This window comes from Nesoenas mayeri (assembly GCF_963082525.1).
Source record: "Nesoenas mayeri genome assembly, chromosome: Z".
NCBI lineage: Eukaryota > Metazoa > Chordata > Aves > Columbiformes > Columbidae > Nesoenas > Nesoenas mayeri.
The window spans coordinates 51,723,987-51,742,715 of NC_137542.1; the positions used below are offsets into that span (position 1 = coordinate 51,723,987).

General features: G+C 40.4%; 1 protein-coding gene across 1 annotated transcript in view; it reads left to right on the forward strand.

The window, feature by feature from the left end:
* The window catches only part of ANKRD55 (ankyrin repeat domain 55), a gene marked incomplete at both ends in the record, with an annotated part of 55,615 nt that overhangs the window by 15,440 nt on the left and 21,446 nt on the right, over positions 1 to 18,729 (forward strand). Inside the window, 4 exons of the mRNA XM_080362426.1 lie at positions 819 to 949; positions 3,063 to 3,172; positions 6,433 to 6,493; positions 11,152 to 11,280. Coding sequence (XP_080218552.1) covers positions 819 to 949; positions 3,063 to 3,172; positions 6,433 to 6,493; positions 11,152 to 11,280 — 431 coding nt within the window. The remainder of the gene's footprint in view (positions 1 to 818; positions 950 to 3,062; positions 3,173 to 6,432; positions 6,494 to 11,151; positions 11,281 to 18,729) is intronic.

Here is an 18,729-nt window from a genome sequence, read left to right on the forward strand (position 1 = left end):
CTCAGCAGCCTCATTGAATCCAGTAAGAACAATTATTCTCCAGTTGTATCTGAAGTTTCTGGTACTATTATAGTTTCTAATAGTCATGCTTATTACCAATTTATTCATTTTAAATCACTTTGTCAAATTCTGCTGGAAAATCTCTTGCTGTTATTCAGCAGTTAACAGAATGGAAGGAAGAGGAAGCAACTAAAAGATATCGTAACACTACACAATGAAATTTGAGTATTAGGTTTGAATGTAGATTTCAGGTTTTTTCCAGCAGAAATATTGTTTGCAGGACATAAAATAAGTTCTCGTGACAACAGAAAATAAAAATTCTAAAGCAAAGTCAGTCTTAAAAATATGTTGTTGTATACATTAAGCATTAACTCACATATATACGCCTTTATATGGGGCAGGGCATAATTTCATAAGACTTTTGAATACATACAGACAGAATGAGGCCGTGGTTTGAGAAAATTAGCCAAGCACCATCTAGCTACTAGTCAATCTGAAGAATATCAGCCTCCAAAATGGTGTACAAAGCCAACAGTTCATACTGGAACTTGTTGACAGAAAAGCACTTTTTCTTCCAGAAGCAGAGTTAATGAGGCAAGGCTTTAGCTAATGAAGTCATGCTCCTTTTAAAATCAGTGGTCAGTAGCTGGCACAGCAGCTACTTCCTGCCTGCAAAAGCCAAGTTCAACTATTGGACAGTTGTCAGAGAAAGGATTTGTTAATTTGCCAGTGCTAACATTAGCAAATAAGAAAATATCTCTATCTTCTGGCTTTGACAAAATAAAAATTGTGAAAGAACATATGACTTTCTTCCCCAGGTTGCACACCTTTGATGCACGCTGTGTCAGGACGCCAGGTCGATACAGTGAAGCTTCTGTTGAAGATGGGAGCCAATATTAATACTCAAGATGCTTGTGGGCGTACCAGTTTATCTCTGGCAACTTATCTGGTACGAAGATTTGGGCAAGGAGGATGGAAAGATAGACATATTGAAGGGAGTAAATACACAGACCAAATAAGATTTCTCTTTATACTGCAGAGAGAAAAAAAAAAAAAGTACAAAACATTTGGTTCCAGACAACAGTGAAACTATAAACTTTACTATAATGCGAAGCTGAAAACAATGACTATTACGAAAGGACCAGGACTCCTTTACTTTCAGGCAGTCCTTCCTCTTTTGGGTTGGAAAATCAGTGGTCAGTGTGGAATTCTCACTGGATCCAGGGTCCTCCGTGTGGTTTCAGGAAAGCTGCTTGTTTCTGTGCACTGGAAAGTCCCTTCTTGTTCCTAATACGCAGATTAACTTCCCTGCTCTCACTGTCAGCATCAGATCTTTATGCTCCACTGGGGGCATTCCTACCTGCACTTCTGGTGGTCAGCAGACATATTTTCCTGCACACCACATGAGCCAGGGCACTGCTTTTTTTCACTGCAGTGCTGGGTCTTGGGTGGCCAGGTTAAGAACTTAAGCTCAAGGTGCTGCAGGTGCCAATGCAGATACTCAGATAATAAACAATCCAATCTCCCAATCAACCCACAGACAAGTGACAGCAGGGGCATACAACCCACTGAGAAGTTTGGGAAGGGGGATGTGGTGGTCTCTGTCTGAAGCACACAAGGATGCTCCTTAGCCTTCTACTCCTCACTGGAAGGAATTCAGGATTCAGAGAGAGGATGAGAACCAACTTAGCTGGACAGAGGGGTTGGTCATGGGCTTCTGTTATTAGTTGGGTAGAAATGAGGAAGGAATGTTCATCCATGCTCTGTAGTATATCACTGGATGACTGCCAAATAATTTAAGCAGATATTGTGGCAACCTAATTAAACACATCCCTTCCATTTAGTTTCTTCCTGCACATTCAGGACAAAAACAATGCTTCTGCTCAGCTACGTGATATTTAGCCAGAAAATAAGAGTAGAAAATAGCAAAACAGGCAGTCTTATTCAGTGCAAGGAGCATGCCCCACTTACTTGAGAATAAATGTTTCATCTGCCAGATATTTCCAAAAAAATCCCATAATTAGTGTCATGCTCCTTTTTTCCTTCCTCTTTTCCCAGAGGGTAAAAAATGCTATTTGGGAAAAATAAACCAATGACTGGAAAAGATTTAAACCACCCCAGCTTTGAAGTTTCCATTTCTGTTTCTGTTTCTGTGACGGTTATAATCAGAGATCTAGAGAGCATTTGGCTGCAATGTCTGCCCAGAGAACTCAATCCAGTAGAGCTCCACAGTCACAATCACAAGCAGAACTCAGTGGTCGTGTACTTCCACTGGGAGCAGTAACAGCCATGTTCTGACTCCATAATTCTACATCTTTTCCCTATAAATACTGGTAATGCCAATCCAACACAGCTTATACAGAAGGGAACAGTATTTACCGATTGTCTGTGGAGGTTTGAACAAAGCAAACACATGCTTAATTTTCCTGGGACTTAAGTACACACTGAAAGAGTTGTGTAGTCACAACTAGATTGTTTACTTGCTTTTTTGTTGAGGTGATCAATAGAAGGTTTTAGTCCAAAAACTGATTCATCCCATCTGTTTGGGTGCTGTTTTCAACCTAATGTTGTCACTAGTTCAAAGTTCTGCAATGATATTTATAAGACCACACTCTAATGATTTCTAGTATTGATTTGCAATTCCTGCTAAAATCTCATAAAGGAAATGAGATTAAGTGCTCGTGTCCCTGGTTTAACCTAGCATAATTAAATCCACCTGCAGGAATATGTGTAGCATTTGCTAGTGATACAGGAATTTGCAGGTTTTTAATCAGTTTACTCAGTTAGTACTTGCGATATCTGCAGGGAAAAAAAAAAAAAAAAAAAAGGGCAGTGTAAATAAAACACCTTATCACAGAAATGACTGGGCAAGCTAGTCTGAGACTCAGACTCCAAAGCAGAACTGCTCTCAGTGCTGAGAGATCTGTACTGGGGAAACAGAAGACCAGTTCCTTCGCTGACAGAAACAGCTACAGTCACACACGCAGATACCAGAACCACCAGACAAAGACCTGGCCTGTTGTATTTCACTTTCCTCTGACATGCTCTGATTTCTCTTTTAGGGCTGGCTGGAAGGCTGTGTCAGCCTGCTCAGAAATGGTGCTAAGCAGAACATACCCGACAAAAACGGGAGGTTGCCGCTACACGCTGCTACTGCAGAGCCCGATGTGAGGTATGTCCCAGGTTATGGCAGTGTTTGCTGGCTAAATCTCAACAGGCAGCCACCAACAAGCTACCCAGCCCAGAGGTAGCCCAAATTGGGAAGGTTAGCTGGAACAGTTGCACTTGTGACTTGCTCCTTTGTTTAGTGGTTATCAGAAAGCGGGTAGAGAGAAGGGAAAGCATTGTACAGCACTTGTGTAACAGAGATATATGGCCGAGTAAGGCAAGGAACCTAGTTTAAGATCACAAAAGCAAGAGGGGAAAAAAAAAATATATATATATATATATTTATATATATAAAAATGGGGTTGAAGCTCTGGGATTCCCTTGACCAATTACCTTTCTGTCATGTCCACACAAGAAACATTACAAGAAGCTCCTTCTCTGTAACATGCCTCCAGGTATCATGGCAAATGTGAGGAAAGTTTTCCACATGACAATCCCTCTGAGAGCCCCTTCTGTAAAGGGGTAGCTGAGGTTTGGTGGACTGGCTCATTTTTAACTCCTCTTAATGAAGGTAGAGTAACAACTACAGAGTGTATTCATAAGAAGTGTTAAGAAAGATCCTCTTTGTCTCATTCCAGCCTGTGATAACAGGAAGGTTTAATAAATCAGAATTTGTACATCTGAATGAATTTATTCAAAACCTCTCCTAAGTAAATAGTGTCTGAAGGATAGGAAGACTAATATTAGAGACAAGTAAACATTCAGTACAAATTCAAAATGCTCCTGTGACTTAACCACTGAGTCTATGGTTTTGCTGCTGTCACCATGCAAGGCCAGGCCAGACCTCTGTGCATTTCTTCTGCTCTTGCTTTCCAGTCTTTTTTAACAGCTTTATTCATTTTCCACATTATCACTGTTTTTCATGCATCATTTGGAGAGAATAGTTTGAGGTTTCTGAAGAAGTATGGGTCACTATCATTAAACAATGCCTCCACAGAAAGAAGACAATGTTTGTACAACCCTGCACATGCTGCTACTTGAAAGGGAACAGTAATCTACTTTACCAGCAGCACACAGGGTTCTCTGAACATTTTTCACATTCTCCATGGGTACAAGCACACCTTTGCTCTGCACAGGAGTCTACCAGTTGCTCAATTCCTTCTCCTCTTTCTTGTCTCTGGATTTGCCCCATGCTCAGAAGACATGCCTGGAGCACTGAGGGGCGGCTTTTCCACCACTGCCATTGTCACTCTCTTGAATCTCTTGTTGTTGCCAAAAGGGAGTATGCAGTGGCCAACTATGAAATGCTTTTTCAACCAAGTTTGAAAGCTGGCAGCCCACTGCTCCAATTCCATGTGCTGCAGGCAGTACATGAACCACATGGAAAGACAGAGAGTGATCAGTCAATTAATGTATTGATTTGATAAATTGTTTCTGTGGTTTCTGTGTTTCAACGCACTCCATAGAGCCTAAGAGGAAAGGTGGACCTCCTGAACTCTGCCTTTAAGAGTAGATACCTGAGAAATCGCAGCTATATGGCTGAATATCTATGTATTTGAGTGGTAGCAGTGATGCTGCCGTAATAGCATGAGGATATAGTTTGTTGTTGGCAGAGGTTTTACACTTAAGAATGAGGTTTCCTTCACATACACTGGTTTCATTTATTATATCTGGAGTTAAACTACAAAACCACATGTGAGATTATAAAATTGTGCTAAGTGGGTTTTGCAAGCGTATTGTAGTTATCTCGCTTCCTGTCTTCTCACTGGTCCATTTTTACCCAGACTTGTTTTCAGATTTCTGGATCCTGAGTCATTGTGCCAAATGACCACAAAATGTCTCCTCCCTTTTACAAATTTTTACTGAACTAATCACAGCAATCCTGAAATGCCATTCTTTTCAGAGTTCCTGCAGTATGATTCCATAATGTCATTGGCTGTGTGATTCAGAAAAGGAAATGCAACACTCCTTTTCTACAAGTGATTGTACCTATATACAAACAGTTTTGAAGTCCTAGCAGAGAACTGGGATACAAACAGTCTTCACTCCTTAGGGATGCTCTAGTTAGAAAAAAAAGATATTTGGACTTGTGGCACCTGAAGACGGTGTTACCAACAGATAAGCTTTTCACCTGCAGAATTGCCCAAAACATGCGAAAGCAGCTGTAAATGCCGTCCTTTGAATAATTTACATTATGTACTTGTATATTACAGGGAGGGGTGGGGCGAAGAACAAATTTGTCGTGCAACATTGTCTGCTTGATCTGATCCACACACCTGAGCACAGGTCGATCCAGAAAACAGTGGAAGTTGTTGAAGATTGTCCTGATGAAAACTAGCAAAAGATTTTCATTCCATTTCCTATGCAAGGAAACAGATATATGGTTTTATACATTTTTATGCATTATCTGCATATTTATCAGAGTTTCCTCCTTGACACTTCATCATCTTTTAAGTTCCTTGCAAAACAGCATGTCTTTTAAATGACCATGTTTTGAAGGTTTCTAACAAATTCACACCTTCAGATGATCCATAGATTTGCATTATGATCTTATCTAGGGATCTACTAAAGATGTATCTTTCCTTTTGCTAGAATCATAAGAACTTTACATCCATGTTAGTATCTATGCTATTTGGCTTTTTAACAGCCCATGATAAGATGGTCCTTGTCATTTCCAGGGTCCAGCCGTGTACAGTATCCAAACATTTAGCATTCTACTATAAGACACAACCATCTTTACCAAAACTTCAATGATTTCAGAACACCTTCATAGGAAGCCAAAAGGAAAAGAAAAACAAAATGCAGTGTTAAAAATATTACTGCACTTGAATAAAATTTCATGTAACTATTTTATTGTAGCTGTTCCCTCCACCAGAGGGGAGTGTTCGTAGCCTGATACTCTATAAAATGTGAACCAGTGTATTGCTGCCAAGAGTTGAGAGTGAAAAATCATTTAGGAGACTGGAGGTTAGCATTTCTGTTTGTTTAAAACTTTATAAAATAATAGTAGGATGACAATGAATTACTAAGCTACCAAAAATAGCATACATGAATAGTATTACACACTCTGATTCTAGCCTGTCAATTAGCACAAGAATTCTTTCTAGTGGATCTGCTCTTAATACTTAGCACTAAACTTCATTTGTTACAGTAAGCTATGAAGGCTTTTCTAGTATGACCAACCTCCAACCTAAGATTGTGCCCTGTGCCCGTCATGAATACTGTTTTTTCTTGAAGTCACATGTTTTGTTTCTCAGAAAAAAATGTCAAATTTTCAGGTTTAGTCAGGAATGCAGCACACTGATTATGTCATTGCTTCCACAGGCTTCTGAACGTGCTCCTGCAGAAGTCAAATCTTAGTGAAATTAATCATCAGGACAATGAGGTGAGTGATCTTGTGCTGCAAGTCACAGTCCCGGTCTCTAGGATCATACAAGTCATGCTATTCAGAAAGAGTCCACTGTACTCTCAATTTTATGATGACACTATGCACTAGTCAAGATTTCTATCATGTTTTTGCTGTACTCTGCAAAGCATTGTTTCATCTTTTCTACTGCACGCGATTAACTTTTAGGCTAATAAGCCTTCTCCATATACTACCAGTTCTGAGGTACCTTGAATCAGTCACTTAACTTACTTGCCAAGACATTAATTGCTTTCAATTCTTCTGAAGCTAGACCTTAACCAAGCATCCCATCGTTAAAGTACTAACTGTTCTCAGGAAGAAATACAAGAAATTTGGTATTACACAGAGCATGCACAGAGCTACAAAAAGCTATGCTACCCTATGATCCTTAAGGAATTGAGCCCTGTCACCACAATGTTGTTAATTTTCCCTCTTCCCGTGAATCTCCTTTATCCACTGAATCATTTGCAAACCCTGTTCATAACAACCTAAACCAGACATATGTCTTGTCTCGGTGTCAAATTATGTGGCTAATGAATTGCCTGGAACCATGGATCATAATTTCAAGCAGTAATGTTTTGCTGTAATGCATTGCTACCTGCAATTTGGAACTTTTATTCCAGCTCACTGTCATTTGCTACTGGGAAGATATTTGTTGAAGTGTCTGAACAAAGCCCTGAATATTTATGTTTTATTAAAAAAATGTGGATCCTCACAGATGATTGCAACTAATAGAGCTGCTCTCTTGGCATAAGTGAAACACTTCAGTTTGCCCATCTTACACTTGAGAAAAACACCCTGATGAATGCATGAACATGTCAACAGTAAGAAAAACATCTGGAGGTTTCATAGTTTCCACAACTGTGGCTTTCTGTGGGTTTACTTATAAAGCCTGTGAGATGACAATGCAAAGCAAAATTCCCTGAAAAACCTCCAATCTGGGTAAAACAAGTGTCACGCTATATGTTCCAGAAGCATGTCTTGTTTGTTTGTTTTCTCCCCTACTACTCCTTAGTTTTTATAAATGCAGAATTGTTTGGCTGTCTCACCTTTAATATTGTATTCTGCCGCATCCTCAGCTTTGACAGTTCTGATACTACCCTCATGCTTCCCCTCACAAAGAGCAGTCTATCTACCATCTGCAGATGCCACTCAAGGGTGGTACCACCACGCACAAACCAGATGGGTACGGGTCACACAGCCATTGCCCACTGCAGTGGGCCCAGAGGTGTGAGCTGCTGCCACAACCAGCTCAATGCTCTTTGCTCAGTTGGGTGCTCTGAAAGGACACGTGGAATGTACGATATATTACAAAAGAAATAGAGAACAGAACAGGAAACAGCATTATGATCTCTCTGAATCCTTGGTACCCTCACATCTGGAGTGCCAGATGCAAGCATAAATCGAAAAAAGATATGCAAGAAAAGTAACAGAAAAGGACTGTAAACACACTAATAGTTACTGACTAGCCTCCCTCCATGGGCAAGCTAACAACTAGAACATGCTGACTACAATGGGACTTTCCGCTTGGCAACTGTGCCAGAGGGGTGATATAATACAAGTCCATGGCATCATAAATTGCATTGAGAAGATAAAAAGATTATTAACTGGTTTTTACATCTAAATTAATGGGGACAGCTACAGAAATTATCAAGCAGCATTTTTAAACTAAATGAAAATAATTACTTTTTCAGAAAATGCATCATTACCCTTTGGAGGTGTGGATATCATAGGAAGTCTGTAGCCTGATTATCAAACGTTAGGTGACGATATATCATCAAGCCTTGTTTCTTTTATTTTCTCCCTAAGCCTCTGCTGCTGACCTGTCTAAGCTGTGTTCCTGTACTAAAGAGATTTCTGATCCCTACACACAGTTCTCACACTCTTACATTACAGCTGACTCTGCTAGTTACCACAGTAAAAACAGAGAAAAAGTTCATTTTTCAAGGATTTTTGCCTGTATAAACAGACCAAAAGGGAACAACAGAAAGCTGGCCTGCTACACTGTGGCTTCTCCTCTTTCAGTGACTTTTTCTGCTGTCCAGGACTAGGCGTGAGGACCCATTTCCCAGCTGGAAATCAATTTACTGAAGCCTCACTTCACCGCACTCACAGATATTGAGTGTCCATCAACAGTATTAAGTCCATTGTGTCAAAACCTTGGTCCACTGACGTCAATGGCAGAGCTCCCATTAATTTCAGTCAGGTCAGGATTTTACTCTCATCTTTCATTTTACAAAACCGAAACCCCCATGATTAAGCTTTGCAAACCCTAACTAAAAACAAAAGTGCTCTTGTTCAACTACTCTATTTTGTCCGCACCTATACTTAAGCCATCTGAGCACTTGAAGAGCCTTATAATATACCTGATGAGTGAGAGAAATTAATGGTAGGGTATTCAAGCTTTTATTTAGAAAATAATTCCTAACAGCATCCACTATGAATGCACTGATAAGTTGTCTGCATTCATGTTTTATAGCTCATACTTTACCTGGTTTGTTGTCAATTGGCTTTAGGGCTTCTATGTCAAGTTTTAATTTATTTTCCATTCTACACTTTTTGCTTTTTATCATTTCAGAAAACAGACAAGACCTCTGAAATGCATTTTCCCTAATAAGAGTTCATAGGATCATAGAATGTCCTGAAATAGAAGGGACCAACAAGGATCATTGAGTCCAACTCCTGTCCCTGCTTAAGACAACTCCAAAATTCACACCATGTATCTGAGGGTGTTGTCCAGTCTCTTCTTGAACACTGTCAGGCTTGGGGCCATGACACCTCCCTGGAGAGCCTGTTCCAGTGCTCCACCACCCTCTGGGGGAAGAACATTTTCCTAGTGTCCAGCCTAAACCTCCCCTGACACATCTTCCTGACATTCCCTGGGGTTCTGTCTTTGGTCACCAGAGAGAAGAGATCAGCACCTGCCCCTCCTCCTCCCCTTGTGACGAAGCTGTAACCACCATGAGTTCTCCCCTCAGTCTCTTTTCCTGGCTTAACAAACCAGTTAAGAGAAGAACTGACTTTGGCCAGTTCTCATATGGCTTACCCTCCAAACCCTTCACCAAATTCAGAGCCCTCTTCTGGACACTCTCCAGTAGCTTTATACCTTTTTTATTCTGTGTTGCCCAGCACTGCACACAGTGCTCCAGGTGAGGCCGCACCAGTGCGGAGCAGAGCGGAACAATCACCTCCCTCACCCAGCTGGCAATGCTGGGCTGGATGCACCCAGGACACTGTTGCCTTCTTGGCTGCCAGGGCACACTGTTGGCTCGTGTTCAACTTGCCATGGACCAGAACCCCCAGATCCCTCTCTGATAGTCAGAAAGTAACCACCTGCTCAAAGTAAAATGTAATATCTGAACAACACTAGCAATTTTTAAGACAAACACTCAGTGAGTAATTTGATACAGAAAATCTCTAGTATTATGGATGTGAAGTAAAATATAGGTGTGTATGACAATGCTGATGAAGATGCAAATACAGGCCATGAATTCTTTGATCCACCAAGACAGACTGAACATCGCTAAGAAGGAATGAAAATGAAGGTCAGTAGTTTACCATTGGCTTTGTTTTCTCCCTAAACAGTAAATATTGACATTTATATTGTGACTTTTTTGTTGACATCACTTGACCAGTTCCTTAGCTTGCTGATTACTGCCAGCTAGAATACTAACTTATTTTTATTTTGGATCAAAGATAAGACCTAAAATAAACATCACAATGTGTCATGTTAAAGTACCAGTCTAAAACAGGCTTTTCTTACAGGATCCAAACTGAGCAGTGAGGGAGCATCCTCCAGCTGTCGTGGTCATGACCACACATTATTTATAACGTGTACCAAAAAAGCATTTTTATTTGCACCCATTTTCTGCAATAACTCCAAAAAGCTGATTGCTTGATTCACCCTTACGACTTCACTAATGCAGAAGCTGTTACTAATTACTTCAACCTAGCAGGGAGAGGGAAGAGTCACTGAATCATAGAATCACAGAACTATTTTGTTTGGAAGAGATCCTTAAAATCATCAAGTCAAACCGTAACTCGGTCACTAAACCATGTCCCTAAGAACCTCATCTACATGTCTTTTAAACACCTCCAGGGATGGTGACTCCATCACTTCAGTGGACAGCCTGTTCCATTGTTTCCCAGCCATTTCTGTAAAGAATTTTTTCCTAATATCCAATTTAAACCTCCCTGGGCACAACTTAAGGCCATTTTCTCTCATTGTATCACTTGCTGCTTGGCAGAAGAGACCAACACCCTCCATGCTACAACCTCCTTTTAGGTAGCTGTAGACAGTGATAATGTCTCCCCTCAGCCTCCTTTCCTCCAGGCTAAACAGCTCCAGTTCTCTCAGCTGCTCCTTGTCATCTTGTGCTCCAGGCCCATCACCAGCTTCATTGTCCTCCTCTGCACTCTCTCCAGCACCTCAATGTCCTTCTTATCATGAGAGGCCCAAAACTGATCACAGGATTTGAGGTGGGGCCTCACTAGTGCCAAGTACAGGGGAACGGTCAGTACCCTGGTCCTGCTGGCCACACTACTCATTATTTCAGAACAGTCTAGCTTATCTACAGTGACTTGAAGGTTGCTCCTGTGAGTGATGACTATTTGCTCTTTGGGTTTGTGGCTTTCAGGGAATGACTTCGCTCCACTGGGCTGCATTCCACAACAGACCCCAGCACACCGAGACTCTGCTGCACAAGGGAGCAGACCTGACACTGGTGGACAGAGACTTCAAAACAGCTCTGCACTGGGCAGTACAGGTGAGCCATGGCCACGGGTTCACCAGGCAGTTGCTTGAGCTGAGCTGGCTGTTGTGGTGTCCTACACACTCCAAAAGCAATTATTTTGGCCGTGAAATGAAGAAAATGGTTGCTAGGACTGTCCATTAACAGCCCTAGCATTTTGCCATTGGGAGGGATCAAGATTCTAACATCTTCTTTGGAGAGCAAGGCATACATAAAACAGGCTCAGCACTGTTGCTCTAAATAAAGTTATAATTTATCTCACCAGGACTTCATGTAGGCTTCATGTTGAATTAATGCTTATATTTTTGCACAAAATCAAGGTTGCAGAAATCAGTGGCTTAAATAGTCTTGCCAAAGGCCTTTGGGAGTAAAATAATGTAAACACAAGTTAAAACATACTTAAACAGCTACACTTGTGGAACAATTAGCTGAAGGGCTGAAACCCTACTTCTCTGAAGATTAGGGAAGACAAGGAGCCAATCACATTTCTTGTTGAGCTGTATGTTCCTGTCTTCTAGGGAAAAAAAAAAAATTGCTAAAAGTTACTCAGGCCATCATTAGAGAAGAAAAAAAAAAAAACACAGAGGTTTAACGTGGCATTAAACACTGTATTTTGCAATTGGTAGTACATCAGTAATGCAGAAACTTTACTTTAGAAAACTTCCTAGATGAAATTAAATAAATATATTTCTCCCTGCACACCTGCCATAGCAAGTTCCAGTATCAATGTTCAAAACACCTGCACATCAGATAAGCAGAAATAGAACTTGCACAAAAATCCAGTAACATTTTCCTACAACAATAAAGTATTTGCATCTTCACCTTTGGTCTAAGTTCAATCACCTTAAAAAAATGTATCAGCAAAGAAATTTAAAAGCTCTGAACTGCCACATACTATATTTGTAAATGAGTAAGGACATCTAGAACAAATAATGCTTCTTTCAACCACAACCTCCCACAGATGGTTCACATACAATAGGCTTAACTTTCATTTTTTCTGAAGGAGAGGTATATTTTGGCCTATGCTACTGGTATTATTTCAACATCAGTTTTGTTCTTCTTTAACCCTAATCACTCTGAAATTGAGCTACATCCTTTGCTATTTTGCCTTAGGAGGTTAAATGTATCTCATACAAAACATGTGCATTTTTATTAGACTTATGCCAATGCGGGCTGCTTCTAGTGGGAAACCTCTGAAAGCAATCCCTCATGCAAGATCACAGATTTGGGAACAAGCTGTCTCTCGAACAGAAGGACAAAAAGGAATTCCCTTCAAATCAGGTCCCTCAGAGGTCCCCTTATATCTTAATATTTCCCTGGTTCTCTATTTTATAAATTTTATTATGTAATTCCACCATTAACTCCCACCTCTACCTTTCTCTCATGAATATGCAGAATAACTCTTGAGAAAGAGGGAAATTAGAATTGCACAAAACCAACTTGGCCTTAGGTGGAGGCAAATCACAAGTCCCTCTTCTTTCTCCCTTTAAGCTGCACCCAAAAAACACAGGAAAAATGTGCAGGATGACCCCCTTTTTGCTTTTTCAGAGAAGCCTTCTATAAAACATTATAAATTGCTTCTTCCATCCACATACTTCTCCATATTCTAGACCCAGAAGGGGCAGCTGAAATACCAGGGCATATAACAGATCTTTTAATATTTCTCTTACTCAAGCTTGGCCAAGAAAAAACACTTTCGGCCAGTGCTCTCTGGTGCCCTGTTAGGTCTGGGAGAAATAGACACTGTAGACAAGCATGACTTTCTCTGCTATGACAGAGAGCAGAACAACAGCTCTGATAGTTGGGGTTATCATTATGTTTAATAGCCTCCCCCGTGGCTGCTGGAAAGGGGATATTTTTCCTTTAAGAATTGTAGTAATATCTTCAGAGCACAAGATTCTCACAGAGCTCAGGCAGTACCAGCTGCAGTGGTTGTTTTTGGCTAGATAGGGCTCTGTGTTTAATTTCATTGTTAAAAAAATGCAGCAGGGGGAAGACCAGGCACTGTGCGGAAACTTGTTTCACAAGCTGCAGGAAAGAGGAGATTTGGCAACACTGCACTGAAACACAGTGCAAGACTACATAAAAACCATCACCCACCACTCAAAACCAAATTATCTAGCATGTTTCATACAAAATAATTGTTCCACACTGGCTGTTTCAAAGACAATATATTTGGCACTTGGTCTCACATCAGACAAACAGTGGCTGTGGAGTCCCAGCTGTGTAACTGCATAGACCTTGCCCACAACAAGGTCTGCTCTATTCAAAAGCTCAAGTCTCCTGCAGCTCAAATTCACTCCTTCAGTGCAAATGTGTTACACCAGTGTCAAAAACAGAGATTACTCTGGTTTGAAATGAGAATATCTCATACCACAGTTTTTACACATGCAATATTTTTAAGAGTTGTTGCAGATAAGGCTATGCTAGAAGTGTCTCAGGAGGTATTTCTTTCCTTTCATTCCAGACAGCAATAATTGTTGTAATGAAAAGGAAACACAGCTTTGTAATGAAAAACTGTTAACTGATACTGGAACAAAGTGAAAAGCCATTCTAATGGTCCTAGATACTGGCGTCACTGAAATCCCAGTAATATCTAGCATATACTATACAGGATACACTATCTTAGAATATACTACTGTATCATAATAGTATTAGCAGTACCTTGGAAATAGCCTGGGAGTATGCCTGCATTGCCTTGTCAGTTGTCATGATTTTTATCAGAGGTTTCTTTGTCCCTTTCTTAAAACTCTGGCTCCCTAAGTCATATGATTATATTAAAATATCAGCTTTAATTTAAAGAATAAACATACAATCAAAGAATTCTTCTCAAGTGAAGAAATGCTAACCTCTAGGCATAAAACGAAGCCAACTAAAAAGAAGCCATTGAAAATAATATTCTGCCATGTGGACCTGCACTTAGGATTTTTTTATAGGCTCATTTGGAGTATGAAGATTTTAAAAATTATGAGCCTGCATATTTACTACATAGCAACAGTGCAATTATTTCATTCCTCTGTTTCCTGAGAGCAGAACAAAATGCCTGTATATCTTAAAAAGGTTGTAAAAGCCAAGCACAGCCAATTCTTCATTTGTGTTTGGCTAAGCATGCGTGGCAGCCTTTCTGCCATTACTTGGAAGGTAAGAGCACAGTCAGATTTGAGGATGTCAAGGAACAAATCTCTCTGTTGCTGCAGGGGATCTGGAGGACACAGCTGGCCATCAGCCAGGGCAGAGGAAGGGGATCAGGGAGGCAGCACCAGCTTGGGGCCAGGGTCTGTCCTGAGGGATCACAGGTTCCTTCTCTCTGCCCATCACCATGTTTTTTTCTGTGGGCCGCCTATGGTGGAAGAAGCCAGAAACTCCAAAGATTTCTTAAAATCTAGTGGATGTTTCTCTGTGGCAGACATGCTTGTTTGGGTTAGGCCAGATAAGGTGTATTTTCTAGGCACAGTTCACAGTCTGGTTGGTTTCAGACAGATTTCTTTCACTGCAAAATTGTACTTTTTTTTCCTTGTTTCATGCAGTTTTCTAGAGATGGCTAAAAATGAGAGACTAGTGATTTCTTTTCTTATGTCACTAAGCTTTAAAGATAATTTTGACTGTTAGCAAACAAATGCAAACCAGATTCAATTTGCATTTTGAGCGTGCCTTTAAGAAATCCCTTTCATCTTTAAACATTCCAGCAAAGGTACAGCTGTTGCTCGTGGAGGCTGGAACATTGCATAGCAGCAGAAGTCTACAGAGTGGGCAGTCAGGTTGGAAAATGAGGAAGAAGAGAGATTGTAAATAGTTTTGAGTAAGAAATAAACTTGCTCCAGTACCATCAGAAGCTTTTTCCAAAAAGTGCCTAAAACATTTGGGACAATGTCTGCAACAGCAAATTAAATGTGCTTGTGTCTTGGCTCTGGCACCAAGGCCAACTATCACAGGACACCCTGTGTCACTACAGCTAAACTCTCTTGTTCTCTAAAACAGGGCAGTCATGCCAACCACTTATTGGGAATTGGTCCCTGCCGGCTTCCGAACTATGTCCAGGAACTGGACCCAAGCCAAAACCATGCCAAGGGGCATTTTAAAAAATTTACAGTACAGACAACTGAGTTTTGATGCTCAGGGATGACCTCTAGTGCTACTTAGTCTTTTTGTATAGATGTAAACTAGTCCTCTACTTTCATTTATGTCAGTTTATAAGCCAAAGCTCTATTTTTTACATGTATATGATACATCAGTATTAATATACAAACTCATCAGTACCACCAGATCATCAGAAAAACTGGCTTTACCTAAAATAATTGACTGTTAAAACTGTAAGTAAGTCCTTCAAGTATGAACACACCGTTGACAATGTAACTATTCACATCAATCATGTCCAAGGAAATTAGTGGCAGAACTCCCACTGAGATTAGCAGGAGTTTGTCTCAGGCAAAAGATGTAGGTAAGAACAGGATAATTGCCTGCACAAGCACAGGCACTTCCAAGCACACGGTCTATGTTGAACTCCACAAGTGGATGCCAGAACATGAGTAATGTACATGCGCAACAACTTCTGCACATCTGTAAATATCCTGATCTACTCTGCCTGGCAAAAGTCACTGGAAGACAAATGTTTCCATTTCTCTGATAGCAGTAAGGAATAAATCCTTATTTTACTGTGGAATAAAAGATTACTTTTTCAAAGCACATAAAGAGTTCATCTCGAGACATCAGTCTTTAAAACAATGTACTAGCAGGGGAAAGCTGCCAAGTAATTTTAGTCATAGCCATAGTAATTTACACAGTAAATCATATGCACTTATTATAGAAAGTTCCAAGTGAAAATAAGTTCCAAAGGAGGCTTGGCTAGTATTTTAGGCAGTGTTTTGTTTCAGCAAAGAGAGAGTAAGAGAGGCAAGGACACAGGATAGCCATATAGGTATGCCTCCGTGACTGCCTTTGTCATTTGGTAGCTTTTTCCAACATCCACTAAGGCTGCTGAGAGGATAAATGTTTTTAAATACCATATCCTCTAGTTGTACCAGAGGCAGCAGTGCCCTGAGGACCACAGAACAAAGTACCCTGCACAACAACAACATGTTCCCTTTCCAAGAGTACCACAAAGCCAAGCCAAGCTGGGTCGCTCTGAGTCTGCAAGAGACACTGTCTCAGTGGGTGTCTGGGGCTGAAGCACGAGGGTTAGGAGAAGACAAATGAGCTTCTCTCTGAGCTGGCTGAGTCTCACCAATGTAACTGAAGCGGCGTCAGTAGAGTTGTTGTTAATTTATATTGGTTTGCCATCAGAAACACACCCTGTGAACTGCCTGGGCTGCAGCCAGGCAACTTCTGGCAAAGTTTCCCTAGCAGGAGGAAAGCTGAAGGTGGTGTTACGGGTTGCTCCTTTCCTCAACGCAGGGCCCAGTTGCCTCTGTCCCTTGAGGGCAGATAAACCACAGGGTGCTCCGCATTTTTGCACTGATTCTCCACTGCCAACACAGCCATCTGGCAGTCGGCAGCAAAGAGGCAGAGTTAATGTTTCCTCAGCTCCCTCCAGTCTGGGATACAGAGGGGAAACGCTGGAAGTCCTTAATAACAGGAGAAAGCTCACCTCCAGCTATCCAATTGCCAGCTTTATGGATGTTTCTCACTGCACTGCTTGCTGCAGATTATAAGGAGCGGATTATATCTGTCCTCTTTAATTCAGCATTGTCCATGTTTAAAACAGCAGAAACTGCACCTATGACAAGACAAGGATGTGTTGTTCTGATACAGCCTTAACATCTGATTCCAACTAGATGTATCCTCATTGTTAATGCAACTTTATGTTTGTATTGTTCTGATTCTAGGACAAAATTCTGAACTCAAGTTATAGTAAAGGTAATGAAATAATACACTGCCATGGTGCTCTGAACATTACCATAAATGAAACTGCACTTCAGAGAAGTAAATCTAATAAGGGACAAAATTGTACTGGAGGAACAGCTCCGTTTTGCCAGTATAGCTGTAACTGAATGAGGGTCTTCTGCCAGCACAGGCTTGAATCAAATCTCCAGACTTTTCAAGTCCCAACCAACAGAGCCATGTGGGAAAAGTCTGTGGAATATTACCAATGTAATAACCTCAGCTTGAGTTATAAAGGAAAACAGTCCATAGACAAGTTATTTGTTCAAATTTTGCTATGGGTTGCTCAACAAATACTTGAAATGGCTCATGTTTGTTTATTTCAGCAAAAGAGATGTTACAGTCAATTTCATATTAAAACATGGTCTGTATGTATGTTTGTGAGGATAATAGGAAGGATGAAAGGGTTGGGAGACCAGTCAGCATATTGTAGCATAAAACTCAAACAGCACACAGTGATGCACAAAGACAGTTTCCAGGAGAAAGCCATCATTACTGATGCAAATCTTATTAAAGCTATATCAATTTATGGTGCTTGTTTATAGAAGTAAGTTACCTTCTAAGGTAGTGCAATGGGAATAGTTCTTGCTTGTTGCTGCAGAAAGGAATGAAACACTGGTTAAAACATCAAGCCATTCAGAGTAAGAGAAGAAGGACATCAAAAAGAAAGTCAAAACTTTGGATTCACAGGTGTAGAATTGAAAGAGGAAGGAATGCAGAAGAAGAGGGAACACACACAGCCCTAAAGTGCAGTCTAATCATAAGAAGCAACATCAAGAGCTGTTGGTGGGGAATTTCCATTCATCAAAGCTGGCTATAGATATAGGAAGGCTTTAAACTGCACACTAATACAAAGAGATAGAAAACACAGGAGAAATAATATAACCTAACCACATGATCTCCAGAGGCATTCACTTGGAAGAAAAATACTTTGTCAGGGTTTCCTGAAAGCAGTTAAGTGGTCCGTAGCTTGTCCCTTTCTCCCTCCCACCTCTGCATTACTGGTAGTCACAAACCAGCTTAGCAGACTTCCTTCACATTCCTTCTTCTCTTTGGCATTGAAATATCTATTTCACTAGAGTATGCCAATGAGGGAAAAATATTAACCCTCTATACAGTGCATTGAACAAGGAAATGATTGTATTATGTATGATTGAAGAACTGGCAGAACAGAATGCAGTATTATAGTAGAATATTACATAAGCAACAAAAAACTATGGAATTAAAATTATTGCTCTACATATCAGTTCGACACAAAAGGGCTAAAGTAAACAACAACGGCTGTAGTAACAATGAGGACAAATTGAGTAGACACAGGTGAATAAATTGTCAAAACCAGAAAAACATCCCAAATTTGCAGGATCTTCCTCATGGTAACTGTTTTGATGGATATTTGCTGAAGAATCATTTTCTTGTTTTGAAAGAATAGTAACTATCAGAAGTTGGGCTTTTTATTAAGAAACCTAAGGAAAACAGAGTTGTAATGAAGTGAAAGTGAGAGCTAATGATCTTGTTAGTGAATTTGTCTGGAGATGATGATAAAAATCTTAGACAAAAACTTGTATAAAGCACAATATTTGCCTTGCA